General features: G+C 45.3%; 1 protein-coding gene across 1 annotated transcript in view; it reads left to right on the top strand.

Moving 5' to 3' along the window:
• The window catches only part of DNAAF9 (dynein axonemal assembly factor 9), a 157,060-nt gene that overhangs the window by 89,304 nt on the left and 46,754 nt on the right, over positions 1-21,002 (top strand). Inside the window, exons 24-25 of the mRNA XM_068274655.1 lie at positions 3,978-4,079; positions 8,759-8,876. Coding sequence (XP_068130756.1) covers positions 3,978-4,079; positions 8,759-8,876 — 220 coding nt within the window. The remainder of the gene's footprint in view (positions 1-3,977; positions 4,080-8,758; positions 8,877-21,002) is intronic.

Genomic DNA, 21,002 nt, shown 5'->3' with positions numbered 1-21,002 from the left:
GTGGTTGGTGTTAGATGTATGTAGGGGGGCTAGTGATAGGTATAAGCATGTGTGTGTGCAGGGGTGGGGAGGAGGGTAGTACTAGGCATGAGAAGGGTTGTTATTGTGGTTGGTGTCAGATGTATGTAGGGGGGCTAGTGATAGGTATAAGCATGTGTGTGTGCAGGGGTGGGGAGGAGGGTAGTACTAGGCATGAGAAGGGTTGTTATTGTGGTTGGTGTCAGATGTATGTAGGGGGGCTAGTGATAGGTATAAGCATGTGTGTGTGCAGGGGTGGGGAGGAGGGTAGTACTAGGCATGAGAGGGGTTGTTAGTGTGGTTGGTGTCAGATGTATGTAGGGGGGCTAGTGATAGGTATAAGCATGTGTGTGTGCAGGGGTGGGGAGGAGGGGAGTACTAGGCATGAGAGGGGTTGTTATTGTGGTTGGTGTCAGATGTATGTAGGGGGGCTAGTGATGGGTATAAGCATGTGTGTGTGCAGGGGTGGGGAGGAGGGGAGTACTAGGCATGAGAGGGGTTGTTATTGTGGTTGGTGTCAGATGTATGTAGGGGGGCTAGTGATGGGTATAAGCATGTGTGTGTGCAGGGGTGGGGAGGAGGGGAGTACTAGGCATGAGAAGGGTTGTTAGTGTGGTTGGTGTCAGATGTATGTAGGGGGGCTAGTGATGGGTATAAGCATGTGTGTGTGCAGGGGTGGGGAGGAGGGTAGTACTAGGCATGAGAAGGGTTGTTATTGTGGTTGGTGTCAGATGTATGTAGGGGGGCTAGTGATAGGTATAAGTGTGTGTGTGCAGGGGTGGGGAGGAGGGTAGTACTAGGCATGAGAGGGGTTGTTAGTGTGGTTGGTGTTAGATGTATGTAGGGGGGCTAGTGATAGGTATAAGCATGTGTGTGTGCAGGGGTGGGGAGGAGGGTAGTACTAGGCATGAGAAGGGTTGTTATTGTGGTTGGTGTCAGATGTATGTAGGGGGGCTAGTGATAGGTATAAGCATGTGTGTGTGCAGGGGTGGGGAGGAGGGTAGTACTAGGCATGAGAAGGGTTGTTATTGTGGTTGGTGTCAGATGTATGTAGGGGGGCTAGTGATAGGTATAAGCATGTGTGTGTGCAGGGGTGGGGAGGAGGGTAGTACTAGGCATGAGAGGGGTTGTTAGTGTGGTTGGTGTCAGATGTATGTAGGGGGGCTAGTGATAGGTATAAGCATGTGTGTGTGCAGGGGTGGGGAGGAGGGGTAGTATTAGGCATGAGAGGGGTTGTTATTGTGGTTGGTGTCAGATGTATGTAGGGGGGCTAGTGATAGGTATAAGCATGTGTGTGTGCAGGGGTGGGGAGGAGGGTAGTACTAGGCATGAGAGGGGTTGTTATTGTGGTTGGTGTCAGATGTATGTAGGGGGGCTAGTGATAGGTATAAGTGTGTGTGTGTGCAGGGGTGGGGAGGAGGTTAGTACTAGGCATGAGAGGGGTTGTTAGTGTGGTTGGTGTTAGATGTATGTAGGGGGGCTAGTGATAGGTATAAGCATGTGTGTGTGCAGGGGTGGGGAGGAGGGTAGTATTAGGCATGAGAGGGGTTGTTATTGTGGTTGGTGTCAGATGTATGTAGGGGGGCTAGTGATAGGTATAAGTGTGTGTGTGCAGGGGTGGGGAGGAGGGTAGTACTAGGCATGAGAGGGGTTGTTAGTGTGGTTGGTGTCAGATGTATGTAGGGGGGCTAGTGATAGGTATAAGCGTGTGTGTGTGTGTGTGCAGGGGTGGGGAGGAGGGTAGTACTAGGCATGAGAGGGGTTGTTAGTGTGGTTGGTGTTAAATGTATGTAGGGGGGCTAGTGATAGGTATAAGCATGTGTGTGTGCAGGGGTGGGGAGGAGGGTAGTATTAGGCATGAGAGGGGTTGTTATTGTGGTTGGTGTCAGATGTATGTAGGGGGGCTAGTGATAGGTATAAGCATGTGTGTGTGCAGGGGTGGGGAGGAGGTTAGTACTAGGCATGAGAGGGGTTGTTAGTGTGGTTGGTGTTAGATGTATGTAGGGGGGCTAGTGATAGGTATAAGCGTGTGTGTGTGTGCAGGGGTGGGGAGGAGGGTAGTACTAGGCATGAGAGGGGTTGTTAGTGTGGTTGGTGTTAGATATATGTAGGGGGGCTAGTGATAGGTATAAGCATGTGTGTGTGCAGGGGTGGGGAGGAGGGTAGTACTAGGCATGAGAGGGGTTGTTAGTGTGGTTGGTGTCAGATGTATGTAGGGGGGCTAGTGATAGGTATAAGCATGTGTGTGTGCAGGGGTGGGGAGGAGGGTAGTACTAGGCATGAGAGGGGTTATTGTGGTTGGTGTCAGATGTATGTAGGGGGGCTAGTGATAGGTATAAGCATGTGTGTGTGCAGGGGTGGGGAGGAGGGTAGTACTAGGCATGAGAGGGGTTGTTATTGTGGTTGGTGTCAGATGTATGTAGGGGGGCTAGTGATGGGTATAAGCATGTGTGTGTGTGCAGGGGTGGGGAGGAGGGTAGTACTAGGCATGAGAGGGGTTGTTAGTGTGGTTGGTGTTAGATGTATGTAGGATACGCTAGTGTTGGGCATGGCTGTGGGGCATTAGTGCTAGGCATGGTGAAAGGGGGGTGGGGTTTACTGTGATTCGTGTTAAGATTAGGTAGGGGAGTTTAGTGTTGGGCATGGTGAGGATTGTGAGTTTGGTTGGTGTCAGGTGTATGCAATTGGGGGGGGGGGGGGGGGGGGTTAGGCATATGTGGGACGGGAGGAGAATAGTGTTGGGGTAGGATAGTGATCTGCAATCTTGGCTCTCCAGCTGTTAAGGAACTACAAGTCCCACAATGCATTGCAGGATTCTGACAGCCACAGTCATGATTCATAAAGGCAAATGCATTGTGGTACTTGTAGTTCCTTAACAGCTGGAAAACCAAGTTTGCAGATCATGGTGGGAGGTTAGTGTTAGAAAGCGATGGATATAGCGGCACACAAATTCCCAGAACTAGGCCGTTATGTGAATATCATTTGGGATAATCAAATAACGGCAATACCTGGCACCCAAATTAGCTGATGACTCTTTTACATCTAAACGTATGGCCATCCCACCAGTGATTACCCTTGTTCCTATTCTCAGCCGTTCTTCAGATCCAGGACTGAGGGCCGAGTAGAGGGAGGGGGTTCTGCTGACTCCTCCTCTGGCTGCTCTCTGCAGCTTTGGCAAGTCCTTATGTCAGCCCCTCTTACTGGGATAAATGTGAAGCTGTACACAGAGCTGCTGCTGCCTCTAATGCTGTACAGAGGTCAGAGGAGCCGGCCAGGATCTGTACAGCTCCTCCCCTCCATGCTCTGCTAGGCCTCTGGTCCTGGGTCTGAACAACTACTGACAACCCATTCTGGAGCGATTATGGGCAACAAGGGGTGGATGGGGGAGCACATTGTTTATAAATGGTAAGGTGCCCTTACATTACCCAGTTCTCCAATCAACGTTTAAGTGATCGACTTAATCGGGTGATCAACCACACTGTGGTCAATCAAGTCGATTGACTAGTGGCCCACACACTGCAAGTGAGATCCTATGCAATTCTCCTTTACTGATCAAGCTGAACTATGCTGTGCCTTCCTGCTCTGAAACCAAAAATCAATTCTGTGTCATTCAAAATCATGTGTCCAGTAGCTGATTCCTTCACGATCGAGCAATATTTTCCATCCTGGCCGATTGAGTAAATCGTCCGATTTGACCAGATATTGGACAATTTCCATCGATCAAGCAGAATAATCGATCCTCCCCGATCCAATAAAATAATCAAATCGAATGGTTGATTGAGCAGGAAACTCAGTGTATGAACACATTTAGGTTCATCCCCCCCCCCCCTTCCTTTCAGTTCTGAATCAGTGATGGAGTTATCCTGTATGGGGGGGCGTGTGACCTCCAGGCAGACACAGCTCAGCAGAGGTACCCACTTACTGTTGTTCCAATCTGTTTTTTTTCTTCTCTTTTTTAGCTCCATGAATGTGCAGAATCTTTACGAGACGTCGTCTTACCCTACGAAAGAGAGGTGGAGTCAGAGGAAGACCATATCCGCTAACCTGCCGGACCTGGAGAGGTGATATGTAGACATAGTTATTGATTATGCACTGGGCATACAGCAGACTGATGTAGAGCTATGCAGAGCATGTACAGTAACGCAGTTATACATTACGTTTCTGGATAAGTTTGCAGGGCGCATAATCTCAGGGTGCATACACACATCCTATTTTGATTGGCCAATCACTGGCCAATTTTACTATCTCTGTGTAGTATCTGGAATTTGTGCTGGTTGGCACTTTGCATTCTATTACTGTAAAGGACACTGGGCATGTCAGCACATGTCTGAACAAATCCTATGCTTAAAGGATACCACAACTGACATGTGGCATAATGAGATAGACATGGGTATGTACAGTGCGTAGCACACAAATAACTAGGCTGTGTTCCTTTTTTCTTTCTCTGCCTGAAAGCGTTAAATATCAGGTATGTAAGTGGCTGACTCAGTCCTGACTCAGACAGGAAGTGACTACAGTGTGACCCTCACTGATAAGAATTTCCCTCTTTTTTATCTCTTTCTTGCTCTCAGAAGCCATTTTCTTCTAGGAAAGTGTTTTATAGCTGGAATTTCTTATCAGTGAAGGTCACACTGTAGTCACTTCCTGTCTGAGTCAGAACTGAGTCAGCCACTTACATACCTGATATTTACCTCTTTCAGGCAGAGAAAGAAAAAAAGGAACACAGCCTAGTTATTTGTGTGCTAGGCACTGTACATACCCATGTCTATCTCATTATGCCACATGTCAGTTGTGGTATCCTTTAAAGGAATCATCTGGTAAAAAAAAAAAAAAAAAAAATTCACTTACATGGGGCTTCTACCAGCCCCATGCAGCCATCCTGTGCCCTCGCAGTCACTCACTGCTGCTCCAGTCCCCCGCCGCCAGCTAGTTTTGTTTTGCCGACCTCGGGGTCAGCGGGCCACCACACGTACATTTTTACACATTCTCGCTGGTGCAGGAACATTAACACATACATTTTTACGCATTAGTGGTGAAACGCGTACATTTTTATGCGTTGCACCACTAACACATAAAAATGTATGTGTTAATGTACATGCACCAGCGGGAATGCGTGCAAATGTACGCGTGGCAGCCCGCCGACCCCGAGGTCGGCAAAACAAAACTAGCTGGCGGCGGGGGACTGGAGCAGCAGTGAGTGACTACGAGGGCACCAGGATGGCTGCATGCGGCTGGTAGAAGCCCCAGGTAAGTACATTTTTTTTTTTCCCCTGACGATTCCTTTGAAGTAAACCTAAACCGGCCCCCCTCGCTTTCTGCACAGGTAAACTGAGAACCGATGTTATTCACTTGGCTGGTGCACACTTGAATGTGCTTTCCCCATGCAGATAAAAACAGACAGCAGTAAAACACTTGACTTGCAGGCATTTTCTCTATCAATTACATTAGCTTCTGTGATAAAATGTGCATGTTTTCACACATACAGACACACATGGTGTACAGAAAACTGATAGACAAGTGTGCTACCAGTTTCAGCTTATTACGCTCACTGTGTCCATTTCTGAAGGAGCAGAACTGGCTCTGCAAAGCCCTCCAGCATCACTGCAGTGCACAGCACTTGGGAGGGGTAGAGAGGTTGGGGGCTGGGCACTGCACACAAGACCCTGCTGCACACTGAATGGGGACTGTCTACAAATCTTTGTTTGCAAATCTTTATATGATTCCTTATCAGTGGCTGAGCAGAAAGTTTTTTTTCTCTCCGTGCCCTTAGTTGTCAGTCTCTCAGGATAGGTAAAATAAACTTCTCCCCCCACAGGGCCCCCTGCGGCTGCAGCCCTTGCAGGGTCTATTGTTATGCCCCTGTCTGTGAATCTGATTACTTTTACTTCTAGTGTGAACCAAGGGTTTGTTAAAGGGAACCTGAAGTGAGAGGGATATGGAGGCTGCCATATTTCCTTTTAACCACTTCCCACCATAGGTTATTTCTCCTTATAAACCTGAGCAATTTTCACATTTCTTGCTCCTCTCATTCATTTGTCAATAACTTTATTGCAACTTATGATACCAAAATGATCTATATTTTTTTTTTTAATTTTTTTTTTTTGCGGGACAAACTAGGCTTTCTTTGGTTGATACTTTTTGTTAAGGATTATTTTATTTCCTATACATTTTAAAGGAAATAAGAAAGAAAAAAATGTTGTCAGTTATCAGCCATTATAATTTGAAAATAAGAAGTGCTACTATAGATAAAACCCACACATTTTATTTGTCCCAGTTTTTACAACATTTAAATTGTGTTCCTAGTACAATTTATAGTGCCAATATTTTATTTGGAAATAAAGGTGTCTCTTTAGTTCTGTGTCTTTATACAATATCAATAATTACAAGCCCGTATTTGCAAAAATAACAGTAATATTAAATATTAAAAAGATGTATACTAAGGTAACTATTTTAAGTATTTTCTGTAAATGCTGCCATTTTTTTTTTTTTAACCTTCAAGTGTTTTATTTTGATAACTGTGAAAAGAGGGTGGGATGGGGGTCTAAAAACTATGGGAAATGTATTTGTTTTCTAAAGTATTTTAAAGAAAATCTGTAATGAAAAAACCTCCCCTGGGGGGTACTCACCTCAGGTAGGGGAAGCCTCCGGATCCTATTGAGGCTTCCCCCGTCCTCCTCGGTCCCACGGTCGTGGCGAAAATCCTCCCGGAGCGGCAGCGGCGTAAGTATTTACCTTTTGGCTCCAGTGCAGGTGCAGTATCCGCTCCTTCCCACGGAGATAGGTGGAAATAGCCGATCTCCGTCGGGCCGCTCTAGTGCGCAGGCGCAAGTCGCCTGCGCAGTAGAGCGGACTTGACGGAGATCGGCTATTTCCACCTATCTCCGTCAGAAGAGCCACAACAGCGCCCCCGCTGGAGCCTGGAAAGGTAAATATTGAACAGGCTGTCGGGCCGGCTTTGAAGGGCTGCAGCGAGACCCCCGTGGGACAGAGGAGGACGGGGAAGCCTCATTAGGATCCAGACGCTTCCCCCCTCCCGAGGGGAGTACCCCCCGGGGGGCGTTTTTCTTGTTACAGTGTCTCTTTAATGTATGTTAATGAAATTTTTACTTTTTGTCAACTAGATGTCCCCACACTTTTTCCTGTGTACTGTGAACAGTATACAGGATTTTGTAAATGATCACAGGCATCTCACTGATTCTGGTGATCATTCATTACAAGCACTCACAGGCTTGCTCCAGCCCCCTGTAGGCCATCTGCTCCTTGCTTTCCCCCTGGTCCCCTCAGATGTGACACCCTTAGCCCCAGTAAAGTCGGGGGCTACTTGCACACCCCCAATCACGCTTCCTTGGACAGAAGTGTTCTGCGCATGCAACGTTCGTTATGACTGTAACTGCACTTACACAGAACTCTCCTGGCCAAGGGAGCGCTACACGGGGATGTGCATGGGTGGAACCAGGGCTGTGGAGTCGGTACAAAAATCTTCTGACTCCAACTCCGACTACTCAGTTTCTGAAACCATGACTCAGACTCCGGGTACCCAAAATGGCTCAGACTCCGACTCCTTAGTCTAATACTTAACAGGGCTGTGGATTTTGTACAAAATCATCCGACTCCCGACTCAGACTCCTCAGTTTATGAAATCAACGACTCCGACTCCGGGTGCCCAAAATTGCTCCGACTCCACGACTCCAACTCCGACTCCACAGCCCTGGGTGGAACCACGCATATGTGTAGCCCGTAACTTGGCTGTATCGTGGGTTCAACAGCAAAGCAACAGAGGGGACCAGACTGACACAGAGGGGAGCTAACTGACTACAGGGGGCTGGAGGAAGCACCCGGTAAGTATAAATCCTTTTACTTTCATTGTCTCGGGTTTACTTTAAATAAATGTCAGCCTCCATATCCCTCTCACTTCAGATTCCCTGGGGAGGATGGCTTTCATTTTTTTGTGTATGTTAGTGATGGTAAAGTTACTCTATAAACCTATAACAGTGGTTCTCTTTACAGAAATGTTAGTGCCTATTGCATGTAGTGTGCTGCCATTGCCTAATCGTGCTGTCTGTCCCGTTTTCACTAAGTGCTGATGATGTGTGCTGCCATTGGCCACTCATCCTGCTTTCTGTCCTGTTTGCACTGATGCTGATGTGTGCTGCCATTGCCCAATTGTGCTGCTGTCTGTCCTGTTTGCACTGATGCTGATGATGTGTGCTGCCATTGGCCGCACATGCTGCTATCTGTCCTGTTTCCACTGATGCTGATGATGTGTGCTGCCATTGGCCACTCGTCCAGCTGTCTGTCCTGTTTCCACTGATGCTGATGATGTGTGCTGCCATTGCCCAATCGTGCTGCTGTCTGTCCTGTTTTTTCACTAAGTGCTGATGATGCGTGCTGCCATTGGCAACTCATGCTGCTGTCTGTCCTGTTTCCACTGATGCTGATGTGTGCTGCCATTGGCCACTCGTGCTGCTGTCTGTCCTGTTTGCACTGATGCTGATGTGTGCTGCCATTGGCCACTCGTCCAGCTGTCTGTCCTGTTTCCACTGATGCTGATGATGTGTGCTGCCATTGGCCACTCGTGCTGCTGTCTGTCCTGTTTGCACTGATGCTGATGTGTGCTGCCATTGGCCACTCGTCCAGCTGTCTGTCCTGTTTCCACTGATGCTGATGATGTGTGCTGCCATTGGCCACACATGCTGCTGTCTGTCCTGTCTCCACTAAGTGCTGATGTTGTGTGTTGCAGCTTCTTCCGGCACCTTGCAGTGAGCAGTGTGGGCCGTGACCCGGTGCCCAGGATACATCTGCCCACGTTACTGCAGCATTCAGAGACCATCACTGGGAGCCAAGCAGAGAACGACAAGGTATGGGCAACATCGCAGCATCCTGTCCCTATTCTACCCAAACACAGGGGAAGAGGCCTGCTCAGTCGCATGTCAGTAAATCCACAAGTGGTGGTACATCAAAAGAAATTCATATATATATCTATTTCTTTTTATATTTCTCTGCTTATTATGATATATATATATATATATATATATATATATATATATATATATATATATATATATATATATATATATATATATATATATATATATATATAATTTCTTTTGATGTAAGATAACATTAATTTATTTGCTTACCATGTGATTTATATATTTTATAGATGATATACCTCTTTTTTAATATCTATAATTCAATTAATTGATTTGTTAAATCATGTATTGTGGAATTATGTATAGGGGTCCTAAGCCATTTGTTCTCTGGCATTTTTCCCTGAGTTTTCTCTGTTATTTTCCTGATGAAGCAGGACTGTACCTGCAAAACGTGTTGCAAAGTGATTCATCTAATGTTAGTTTTGATCTAAAAATAACGAATCCATGTCTGTTTGTCTACAAGGGAGGTTAATCCACCATAATTTCCCCCTTTAAAGCGTTTTTTAGACGTTTTTATCCCATTTTGGTGCCTCGGTTTAAATATATATACAGTGGGATGCAAAAGTTTGGGCAAACTTAATAATTGTCATGATTTTCCTGTATAAATCTTTGGTTGTTACGAATAAAAATGTCAGTTAAATATATTATATAAGATATATATATATAGTGTTGTTTGAGAAGGGAAATTAAGTTTATTGGATTTAAGAAAGTGTGTAAGTTTAAATAAAATTAAGCAGGTGCATACATTTGGGCACTGTTGTAATGTTATTGATTCCAAAACCTTTAGAACGAATTATTTAAACTCAAATTGGCTTGGTAAGCTCAGTGACCCCTGACCTACATAGACAAGTGAATCCAATTATGAGAATTAGTATTTAAGGGGGTTTACTTGTAAGTTTCCCTTCTCTTTTAATTTTCTCTGAAGAGTAGCAACGTGGGGGCCTCAAAACAACTCTCAAATGACCTGTAGACAAAGATTATTCACCATCATGGTTTAGGGGAAGGATATCGAAATCTGTCTCAGAGATTTAATCTGTCTGTTTCCACAGTTAGGAACATTTTGAGGAAATGGAAAACAGGCTCAGTTCAAGTTAAGGCTCAAAGTGGCAGACCAAGAAAAATCTCGGATAAACAGAACTAATTTTGTTTAAAAAATTATTGCACACTTTCTGTAAATCCAATAAACTTCATTTCACTTCTCAAATATCACTGTGTGTGTCTCCTATATGATATATTTAACTGACATTTCGTAACAACCAACGATTTATACAGGAAAATCATGACAATTAACCACTTCCCGACCGCCGTATGTACAATTGGCGGCCGGGAAGTGCACCCCGCAAGGACCGCCGTATTGACAATTGGCGGCGGTCCTTGTAGGGGCATGGGCGGAGCGATCGCGTCATCAGTGACGCGATCCTCCGCCTGGCGCCGCTCACCCGCCGCAACATCCCGCCGGCTATACGGAAGCGCCGGCGGGATGTTAACCCCACGATCGCCGCATACAAAGTGTATAATACACTTTGTAATGTTTACAAAGTGTATTATACAGGCTGTCTCCTGCCCTGGTGGTCCCAGTGTCCGAGGGACCACCAGGGCAGGCTTCAGCCACCCTAGTCTGCACCAAGCACACTGATTTTCCCCCCCCCTGCCCCAGATCGCCCACAGCACCCATCAGACCCCCCCCTGCCCACCCCCCAGACCCCTGTTTGCACCCAATCACCCCCCTAATCACCCATCAATCACTCCCTGTCACTATCTGTCAACGCTATTTTTTTTTATCCCCCACCCTGCTCCCTGCCCCCTCCTGATCACCCCCCACCCCTCAGATTCTCCCCAGACCCCCCCCCCCCCCCAGACCACCCCCCCTGTTTACTGTATGCATCTATCCCCCTGATCACCTGTCAATCACCCATCAATCACCCGTCAATCACCCCCTGTCACTGCCACCCATCAGCCAGCCCCTAACCTGCCCCTTGCGGGCAATCTGATCACCCCCCCACACCAATAGATCGCCCGCAGATCCGACATCAGATCACCTCCCAAATCCATTGTTTACATCTATTCTCTCCTCTAAACACCCACTAATTACCCATCAATCACCCATCAATCACCCCCTATCACCACCTGTCACTGTTACCTATCAGATCAGACCCTAATCTGCCCCTTGCGGGCACCCAATCACCCGCCCACACGCTCAGATTGCCCTCTGACCCCCCCTTATCAATTCACCAGTGCATTAATTACATCTGTTCTTCTCTGTAATAACCCACTGATCACCTGTCAATCACCTGCCAATCACCTATCACCCATCAATCACCCCCTGTCACTGCCACCCATCAATCAGCCCCTAACCTGCTCCTTGCGGGCAATCTGATCACCCACCCACACCATTAGATCGCCCGCAAACCCGCCGTCAGATTACCTCCCAAATGTATTGTTTACATCTGTTATCTTCTCTAAACACCCACTAATTACCCATCAATCACCCATCAATCACCCCCTATCACCACCTGTCACTGTTACCTATCAGATCAGACCCTAATCTGCCCCTTGCGGGCACCCAATCACCCGCCCACACGCTCAGATTGCCCTCAGACCCCCCCCCCCTTATCAATTCGCCAGTGCATTAATTACATCTGTCCTTCCCTGTAATAACCCACTGATCACCTGTCAATCACCTGCCAATCACCTATCACCCATCAATCACCCCCTGTCACTGCCACCCAACAATCAGCCCCTAACCTGCCCCTTGCGGGCAATCTGATCACCCACTCACACCAATAGATCGCCCGCAGATCCGACATCAGATCACCACCCAAGCGCAGCGTTTACATCTATTCTCTCCTCTAAACACCCACTAATTACCCATCAATCACCCCCTATCACCACCTATCACCACCTGTCACTGTTACCCATCAGATCAGACTTTAATCTGCCCCTTGCGGGCACCCAATCGCCCGCCTACACGCTCAGATTGCCCTCAGACCCCCCCTTATCAATTCGCCAGTGCAATATTTACATCTGTTCTCCCCTGTAATAACCCACTGATTACCTGTCAATCACCTATCAATCACCCATCAATCACCCCCTGTCACTGCCACCCATCAATCACCCCCTGTCACTGCCACCCATAAATCACCCGCTGTCACTGCCACCCATCAATCAGCCCCTAACCTGCCCCTTGCGGGCAAACTGATCACCCACCCACACCAATAGATCGCCCGCAGATCTGACATCAGATCACCACCCAAGCGCAGTGTTTCCATCTATTCTCTACCCTAAACACCCACTAATTACCCATCAATCACCCCCTGTCACTGCTACCTATCAGATTAGACCCCTATCTGCCCCTAGGGCACTCAATCACCCGCCCACACCCTCAGAATGCCCTCAGACCCCAGCCCTGATCACCTCGCCAGTGCATTGCTTGCATCTATTCCCCCCTCTAATCACACCTTGAGACACCCATCAATCACCTCCTGTCACCCCCTAGCACACCTACCCATCAGATCAGGCCCCAATTTGCCCCGTGTGGGCTCCTGATCACTCGGCCAATCCCTCAGATCCCCCTCAGACCCCCTTCCGATCACCTCCCCAGTGCATTGATTGCATCTATTTTCCCCTCTAACCACCCCCTGAGACACCCATCAATCACCTCCTGTCACCCCCCTAGCACTCCTATCCATCAGATCAGGCCCAATACAACCTGTCATCTAAAAGGCCACCCTGCTTATGACCGGTTCCACAAAATTCGCCCCCTCATAGACCACCTGTCATCAAAATTTGCAGATGCTTATACCCCTGAACAGTCATTTTTTTTTTTTTTTGAAAATAATTTTTATTGAAGATTTTGTCATATACAGAAAAGGAAAAACGATAATATATTCCACAATGAATCACATTGGTTTTCGGTATTACCAGTCACGTTAGGTTTTCGTATATGTAAGATTATATAAATGTGAAACATAAGATTTCAATAAAGATGATATCTCTGCTGTTCACATTGCACATCGTGATTTCTAATAAAACATAACATAACTTTAACGATTGAGAAACACCCTGTATCCCTCCCCCCCCCAAAAAAAAAAAAAAAAAAAACAATGCTTGGTTCATCACTCTTTCACTCTCAGGGTCTGAGGAAATAATGTGGGTTTTCATGGGGATCTATTAAATGTCATGGGATACTGCATATCTTAGAGGTCATATGTTCTAATGCATTTTATTCAGCGGTGAGTGCTAGCTTCCCCAAAGTTCCAAGGAGGTCTTCAGTGGCATACCAACTTGTATATTTGAAAGGTTCCATTAGGTTGTTAATCTCTGTGGTAGAGAAGGTATTTATGATGAAAGGTTTCCAGATCTTGAAGAACTTTCTTGAACTTTTCTCTTTATGTATTAAAGTGTCTATTTTGGCCATATTGAAGAGGACCATCAGCTCTGCTTTGAGGTCCCAGATAGATGGACTGGTTGAGTATATCCAGCGATTGTAAAGAGTCTTTCGAGCTGCAGCAATGATGAGGTGCGCCAGATCTGAGGGTATTGTTTTATAGTCTACTTTATCAGCTGTAGGGGTAGAAGGTGCATGATGAAATAACAGAATTAATGGGTCCAGGGGTATTTTTTTATGGCATGTTGTATTGACAAATTTAAGTACGGAGAGCCAGTATTTTTGAGTCTTAGTGCAGAACCAGATGCAGTGAGCAAGATCTGCTTGGGGGTGGTTGCATTTGGGGCATGCTGGTACATATCCTGGTGGAGGTATCTTATATCTTATGTTGAAAGCATATTTTGCCCGGAATATGAAAAGGTAGTGAGATTCCCTCCATGTTTCATTCGTTATAAGAGTTCTGTACTTGTTGTTTCCTTCAATTATATGCTCTTCAAGGTGGTGATCTTGGAAGTATTTACCCCATCCTCTGAGATTATTTATTGCATGGTATTTAGCTTTTAGATGTAGTAGATCTTGTTGCGTGGCCGAGAGTGAGAGTTTGTCTCCTTGTACCTTGATGAATCTGTCAAACGGGGTTATGGTTGCTATTTTTGTAATGTCACTCAAGTGTTTTTTCGTATATGATTGAAGTTGAGCGTACATAAGAAAGTCAGCGCGAGGTATCCCATGCATTTGCCTTAGTTCCAGAAAAGTCCTCCATTTATGTTTGTCCAAGTGTAGCATTTGACCTAATCTGCATAATCCCTTGTCTTCCCACTTTAAGAATCTTCCATGTTGCATACCTGCCTCAAAGCTTGGTGTTCCCCAGAAGGGCATGTATTTTGAGATTTGCCACGGCAAGTGATATGACTTCCTCAGCTCCCTCCAAGTAAGGATCGTGTCTCTGAGGAGTATACTATTTTTCATTCGTGTAGGTAATTTTGGCCAACTGGTATGGAGAAGGCCCGTGAGTTGCCATGGTTCTGCAAAAGCAGATTCCAACTCATAGTTCGAGAAAGTGGAGGAAGTGAAAAGCCAGTCCCTGACATGTCTAGTTAAACAGGCTATATTATATTTATGAATATCTGGCAGACCCAGGCCTCCCATATCTTTGGGGAGACAGAGCCTTGCGTAGGCGATTCTAGCTCGTTTATCTTTCCATATGAAAGCAGAGAATGCCTTAGTTAGAATTGTTATATCTGCGTGCTTAAACAGTAGGGGGAGAACTTGCATAGGATATAGGAGCTTGCCAAAGCTCACCATTTTGATGAGGGCAGCCCTTCCCATGATGTTTAAAGGTAGGTTTTTCCAACTCTGAAGTTGAGAGACAATATTCTTGATTACTGGGTTAATATTAAGATAGTAAAGGGAGTGAGGATCTGGATTAATTTTGATTCCTAGATAGGAGATGGGGCCTTTGGTTATGGTAACTGGGAGATTGGCTAATTGTTGAGTGGGTGCTTGTTTTGACAGGGGCATGAGCTCACTTTTAGTGGGGTTGATTTTAAAGCCTGAGAGGGAACCTACTTGTGTTATCAAGTCCAGGATTTTGGGGACTTGTTGGCAGGGGTCATCTAAAAAGATTAAGATGTCATCTGCGAAGAGTGCTTGAGTTATATTATAGCCGTTAATATTAAGTCCCTTATGCGTACTTTCTAGTAATTTTGCCAGAGGCTCTAGTGCGATGTTAAATAGGAGTGGGGACAACGGGCATCCTTGTCGTGTGCCTCTATTTATGCGGAAGGGGTCGGAAAGGAAGCCAGGGAGGTGTATTTTGGCTGATGGAGAGTCATATAACGCATGGATTAGATTCAAAAAGTTCCCTGAGAAGCCCATCTTGCAGAGTGTCAACTCCATCCACTTCCAGTTTACAGCATCAAATGCTTTTTCAGCATCAAGTGTCAGGATGGCTGAGCGTTTGTGGGTCTGGGGGTAGGATTTGACACGCTCCAAGACTGCCAATACTTTTCTAATGTTGGCAACTGCTGACCTTCCTTTTATAAATCCGACTTGATTAGGGCTTATTAGTCTGGGTATAATGTATGATAATCTGGTGGCCATGAGTTTGGTTAGAATTTTTATATCTTGATTTATTAGTGAAATTGGCCGATAGGATTCAGGTGCTGTAGGGTCCTTCCCTTTTTTGGCTATTAGTTTGATATAAGCTTCGGTACCTGATTTAAGGTATCCTTCTCCTCTCAGAATTTTGTTATACATCTGTGCTAATGTAGAGGCTGTTTCGTCTTTTAAGATCTTAAAGAATTCGGCTGGTAGACCGTCTGGTCCAGGGGCCTTAGAATTATTTAAAGATTTGATTGTGGTTGTTACTTCTTCAGGAGTTATGAGGGCGTTTATTTCTTGCAATTCTGGTTCTGTTAGGTTTTTTAACTTCGCTTTATCCAGCCAATTGTTTATTTGGGAATCGGAACCGTTTTGTGGGGGGGCATATAAGGCTTCATAATATTCTCTAAAGACTTTTAGGATATCCTTAGGGTGTGATACTAAAGAGCCTGAGCGTTCTTTCACTTGTAAGATAGGATCTGGCGCATAGGGGCCTCTGGCAATCTTTGCCAGTAGTTTACCTGCCTTGTTGCCGAATTTAAAGAAATAGTGATTGATTTTTGGCTGTAAGTGTAGCTCTCTCAGCTTAAACCATTTGTCAGCTTCTGTTTTGCATTTTAACCACTCCATTCTATGTATGGGAGTTGGATCTGCCAGATATTTTTGGTAGGCTAATCTAACTTTCCGGGTCGTTTCATTGTATATTTTGTGTGCTTGTTTTTTTTTTGTCTGTGTGTGGGCGAAGATTCTCCCTCTAAGTACTGCCTTGGCTGCGTCCCAGAATAGGAAGGGTTCATTGGAATGAGGAGCATTATCTTGTGAGTATTCATGCCACCATCCCTTTAAAAGAGACCAGAATTCGTCATCTTCATATAGATAATTGGGGAATTTCCATAGGATATCTGATCCTCTAGGTATTTGTTCTGATATTTCAATTTCAATTGGTGCATGGTCAGAGATGACTATATCATGTATTTGTGCATTTAAAAGTCTAGGTATTATTACTCCCCCTAAGAAGAAATTATCTATGCGGGAAAAGGATGAGTGGGGGGTTGAGTAGAAGGTGAAGTCTCTGTCATAAGGATGGAGAAATCGCCATGCATCAGTAAGGTTAAGTGTTTTTAAGAAGGTAGCTAAAATTGTAGGGTTTCTACGCGTTGCTTGCCTTCCATTTTTGTCTGTTTTGGTGTCCTCATTGGCATTTACTACCTCATTCCAATCTCCTCCTATCATGAGAGTTTCCGGATTATCTTGTAGTAATTTATTTGTTATTGCTTCATAGAATGGGCCCTTGTCTTCGTTCGGACCATAGATGTTGTATATGACTAAGGTGTCGCCTGGTAGGTGAATCTTCACCGCCACACATCTACCCTTCCCATCATCGTAGTGTAAGTGTACTTTACCTTTTAGGTGTTTGCTGATCAATATGATCACCCCAGCTTTCCTCCCATTAGCTGCTGAGCCGAAACTGTGTGCTACCCAGCCCTTTTGCATATATTTTATTTCTTCCGAGCGCAAGTGGGTCTCCTGCAGCAGCGCTATATCAGCACGTAATTTCTTAAGGTGCCGCAGGACCCGTCCTCTTTTAACAGGGGATCTAAGTCCTTTTACATTCCACGAATATACTTTAAGCCCCATATTTTTCCCATAAGATGGTGGTGAAGGTAGACGGTGAGGTCAAACATTCCCCTTGTAGTGAGATTATGTGTGATGCGTAGGTACATTCATAATTTCCAGTGATGAGATTAGAGGTGAAAGAGTGATGAAATTTCCCCAGAACATAACTAAAAACAGCTGTAACCTTATTTAGGAAATCTAACTGAACTAACAGCTTTTGTGATGTTAAAGGACTGTCTAGTAAAAGAAAAAACAAGGTGAAGTGGTATACAGCACATTCAGGTGGCACACTTCGTGCATGGACTTCTCTTCTTCCCCCCATGCTATCTAGTGCATCCTCGCTTCCGTAGACCCGTTATAGTACGTTTACAACAGCAGTATGGAAAGTTACTATTTAGGATAAGGGGAGCAATAAAGCGAGTATTTATTTTCTTTTTGATTTGAATGAACACAGGTTTTAAACGGATTGCCCTCTTTGTGATCTTGACAGGGAGTGTTTGACACGCTCTTGAGTGTCTCCTTCTATGTCAAAGAAGCGTTCCGCTTCTCTAGGTGTTTTGAATATACGAAACTGGCCCTCTTGATCTGTCACTTTAAGAATCGCTGGATATAGCAAGGCGAAGCGCATTTTCTTTTTAAATAGAGCTGAGCAGATTGGTATGAAAGCCTGACGTTTCAGGGATACCTCTTGGGAGTAGTCATTGAAGATTTTTAGGCGAGCGCCCTGATATTCCAGAGGGGTCTGAAGAGATTTGAAAGCTCGCAATATTCTGGCTTTATCAGTGTAATCTAAGTATTTGACCATAGTCATTCTGTTAGCGCTTGGCTTCTGCGGACCAACTCTGTGTGCTCGTTCAGTTTTACACAGGTCTGGTATGGAGAGTAAGCCTGGGAGTGTGGCTTCACAGAATTCCTTTAGCGTCTCAGGTTTAACTGTTTCAGGGAGGCCTATAATACGCAGGTTACTCCGTCTAGAACGGTTTTCTAGGTCCTCAATTCTGGCATGGAATAGATCATTACATCTTTCAGAATCTCTGAGCCTGCGTTCAGTGATGTGTAACGCATCTTCGCATTGGGAGATACGGCCTTCCGCCTCTACTATTCTTGTTTTGTGGGAGTGAAGCTCTTCCGTTATAGCAGTGAGGGACTTAGTGATGGCCGCCTCTATAGCTTTATGCAGGGTAGGCATGAGGTACTTAGCTACTTCTTGGGCCATTTCTTTATGTCTCTGAGAAGCAAGTCTCTTACCCTTCTGGATGGCGCGGCTAGAATCATCTTCCCACTCATGAGGTGAGGAATCCTCTGTGGCGTAATCATCTTCAGGCCTGGGGTGAGGCGCCATCTTGCCGCGTGGTGGGTCAGCTCGCGAGTCTCCCTGTTTGGCGGCGGATCGCGTTAAATAGCGGTCCATTCGTGTTCGCTGTGGCTTCGGAAAGGTGTGCGGTGCCTGGGGTGGTGAATACCAGGCACCTTGTTGCTGGTTTGCCTGCTGCGTATCGTCGGGTCTGGCGGAGCTCCGCTGTGCTCAGCCGCTCATGGAGGCGCCGGAACCGGAAGTCTGAACAGTCATTTTGAGACATTTGGTTTCCAGACTACTCACGGTTTTGGGCCTGTAAAATGCCAGGGCGGTATAGGAACCCCACAAGTGACCCCATTTTAGAAAAAAAGACACCCCAAGGTATTCTGTTAGGTGTATGACGAGTTCATAGAAGATTTTATTTTTTGCCACAAGTTAGCGGAAATTGATTTGAATTGTTTTTCTTCACAAAGTGTCATATTCCGCTAACTTGTGACAAAAAATAAAATCTTCTATGAACTCGCCATACACCTAACGGAATACCTTGGGGTGTCTTCTTTCTAAAATGGGGTCACTTGTGGGGTTCCTATACTGCCCTGGCATTTTAGGGGCCCTAAACCGCGAGGAGTAGTCTAGAAAACAAATGCTTCAAAATGACCTGTGAATAGGACGTTGGGCCCCTAGCGCACCTAGGCTGCAAAAAATTGTCACACATGTGGTACCGCCGTACTCAGGAAAAGTAGTATAATGTGTTTTGGGGTGTATTTTTACACATACCCATGCTGGATGGGAGAAATTTCTATGTAAATGGACAATTGTGTGTAAAAAAATCAAACAATTGTCATTTACAGAGATATTTCTCCCACTTAGCATGGGTATGTGTAAAAATACACCCCAAAACGCATTATACTACTTCTCCTGAGTACGGCGGTACCACATGTGTGGCACTTTTTTACACCCTACGTACGCTAAGGGGCCCAAAGTCCAATGAGTACCTTTAGGATTTCACAGGTCATTTTGCGACATTTGGTTTCAAGACTACTCCTCACGGTTTAGGGCCCCTAAAATGCCAGGGCGGTATAGGAACCCCACAAATGACCCCATTCTAGAAAGAAGACACCCAAAGGTATTCCGTACGGAGTATGGTGAGTTCATAGAAGATTTTATTTTTTGTCACAAGTTAGCGGAAAATGACACTTTGTGAAAAAAAACTATTAAAATCAATTTCCGCTAACTTGTGACAAAAAAATAAAAACTTCTATGAACTCACCATACTCCTAACGGAATACCTTGGGGTGTCTTCTTTCTAAAATGGGGTCATTAGTGGGGTTCCTATACTGCCCTGGCATTTTAGGGGCCCTAAACCGTGAGGAGTAGTCTTGAAACAAAAATGACCTGTGAAATCCTAAAGGTACTCATTGGACTTTGGGCCCCTTAGTGCAGTTAGGGTGCAAAAAAGTGCCACACATGTGGTATCGCCGTACTCGGGAGAAGTAGTATAATGTGTTTTGGGGTGTATTTTTACACATACCCATGCTGGGTGGGAGAAATACCTCTGTAAATGACAATCTTTTGATTTTTTTACACACAATTGTCGATTTACAGAGGTATTTCTCCCACCCAGCATGGGTATGTGTAAAAATACACCCCAAAACACATTGTACTACTTCTCCCGAGTATGGCGATACCACATGTGTGGCACTTTTTTGCACCCTAACTGCGCTAAAGGGCCCAAAGTCCAATGAGTACCTTTAGAATTTCACAGGTCATTTTGAGAAATTTCGTTTCAAGACTACTCCTCACGGTTTAGGGCCCCTAAAATGCCAGGGCAGTATAGGAACCCCACAAATGACCCCATTTTAGAAAGAAGACACCCCAAGGTATTCCGTTAGGAGTATGGTGAGTTCATAGAAGATTTTATTTTTTTGTCAAAAGTTAGCGGAAATTGATTTTAATTGTGTTTTTTCACAAAGTGTCATTTTCCGCTAACTTTTGACAAAAAATAAAATCTTCTATGAACTCACCATACTCCTAACGGAATACCTTGGGGTGTCTTCTTTCTAAAATGGGGTCATTTGTGGGGTTCCTATACTGCCCTGGCATTTTAGGGGCCCTAAACCGTGAGGAGTAGTCTTGAAACGAAATTTCTCAAAATGACCTGTGAAATTCTAAAGGTACTCATTGGACTTTGGGCCCTTTAGCGCACATGTGGTATCGCCGTACTCAGGAGAAGTAGTATAATGTGTTTTGTGGTGTATTTTTACACATACCCATGCTGAGTGGGAGAAAGATCTCTGTAAATGGACAATTGTGTGTAAAAAAAATTAACAAATTGTCATTTACAGAGATATTTCTCCCACCCAGCATGGGTATGTGTAAAAATACACCCCAAAACACATTATACTACTTCTCCTGAGTACGGCAATACCACATGTGTGGCACTTTTTTGCAGCCTAACTGCACTAAGGGGTCCAAAGTCCAATGAGCACCTTTAGGCTTTACAGGGGTGCTTACAATTTAGCACCCCCCAAAATGCCAGGACAGTGAACACACCCCACAAATGACCCCATTTTGGAAAGTAGACACTTCAAGGTATTCAGAGAGGGGCATGGTGAGTCCGTGGCAGATTTCATTTTTTTTTTTGTCG

The sequence above is a fragment of the Hyperolius riggenbachi genome, chromosome 1 (assembly GCF_040937935.1).
Source record: "Hyperolius riggenbachi isolate aHypRig1 chromosome 1, aHypRig1.pri, whole genome shotgun sequence".
Lineage (NCBI taxonomy): Eukaryota > Metazoa > Chordata > Amphibia > Anura > Hyperoliidae > Hyperolius > Hyperolius riggenbachi.
The sequence above is the reverse complement of the archived record's forward strand: the minus strand, read 5'-3'. Positions and strand labels throughout refer to the sequence as shown.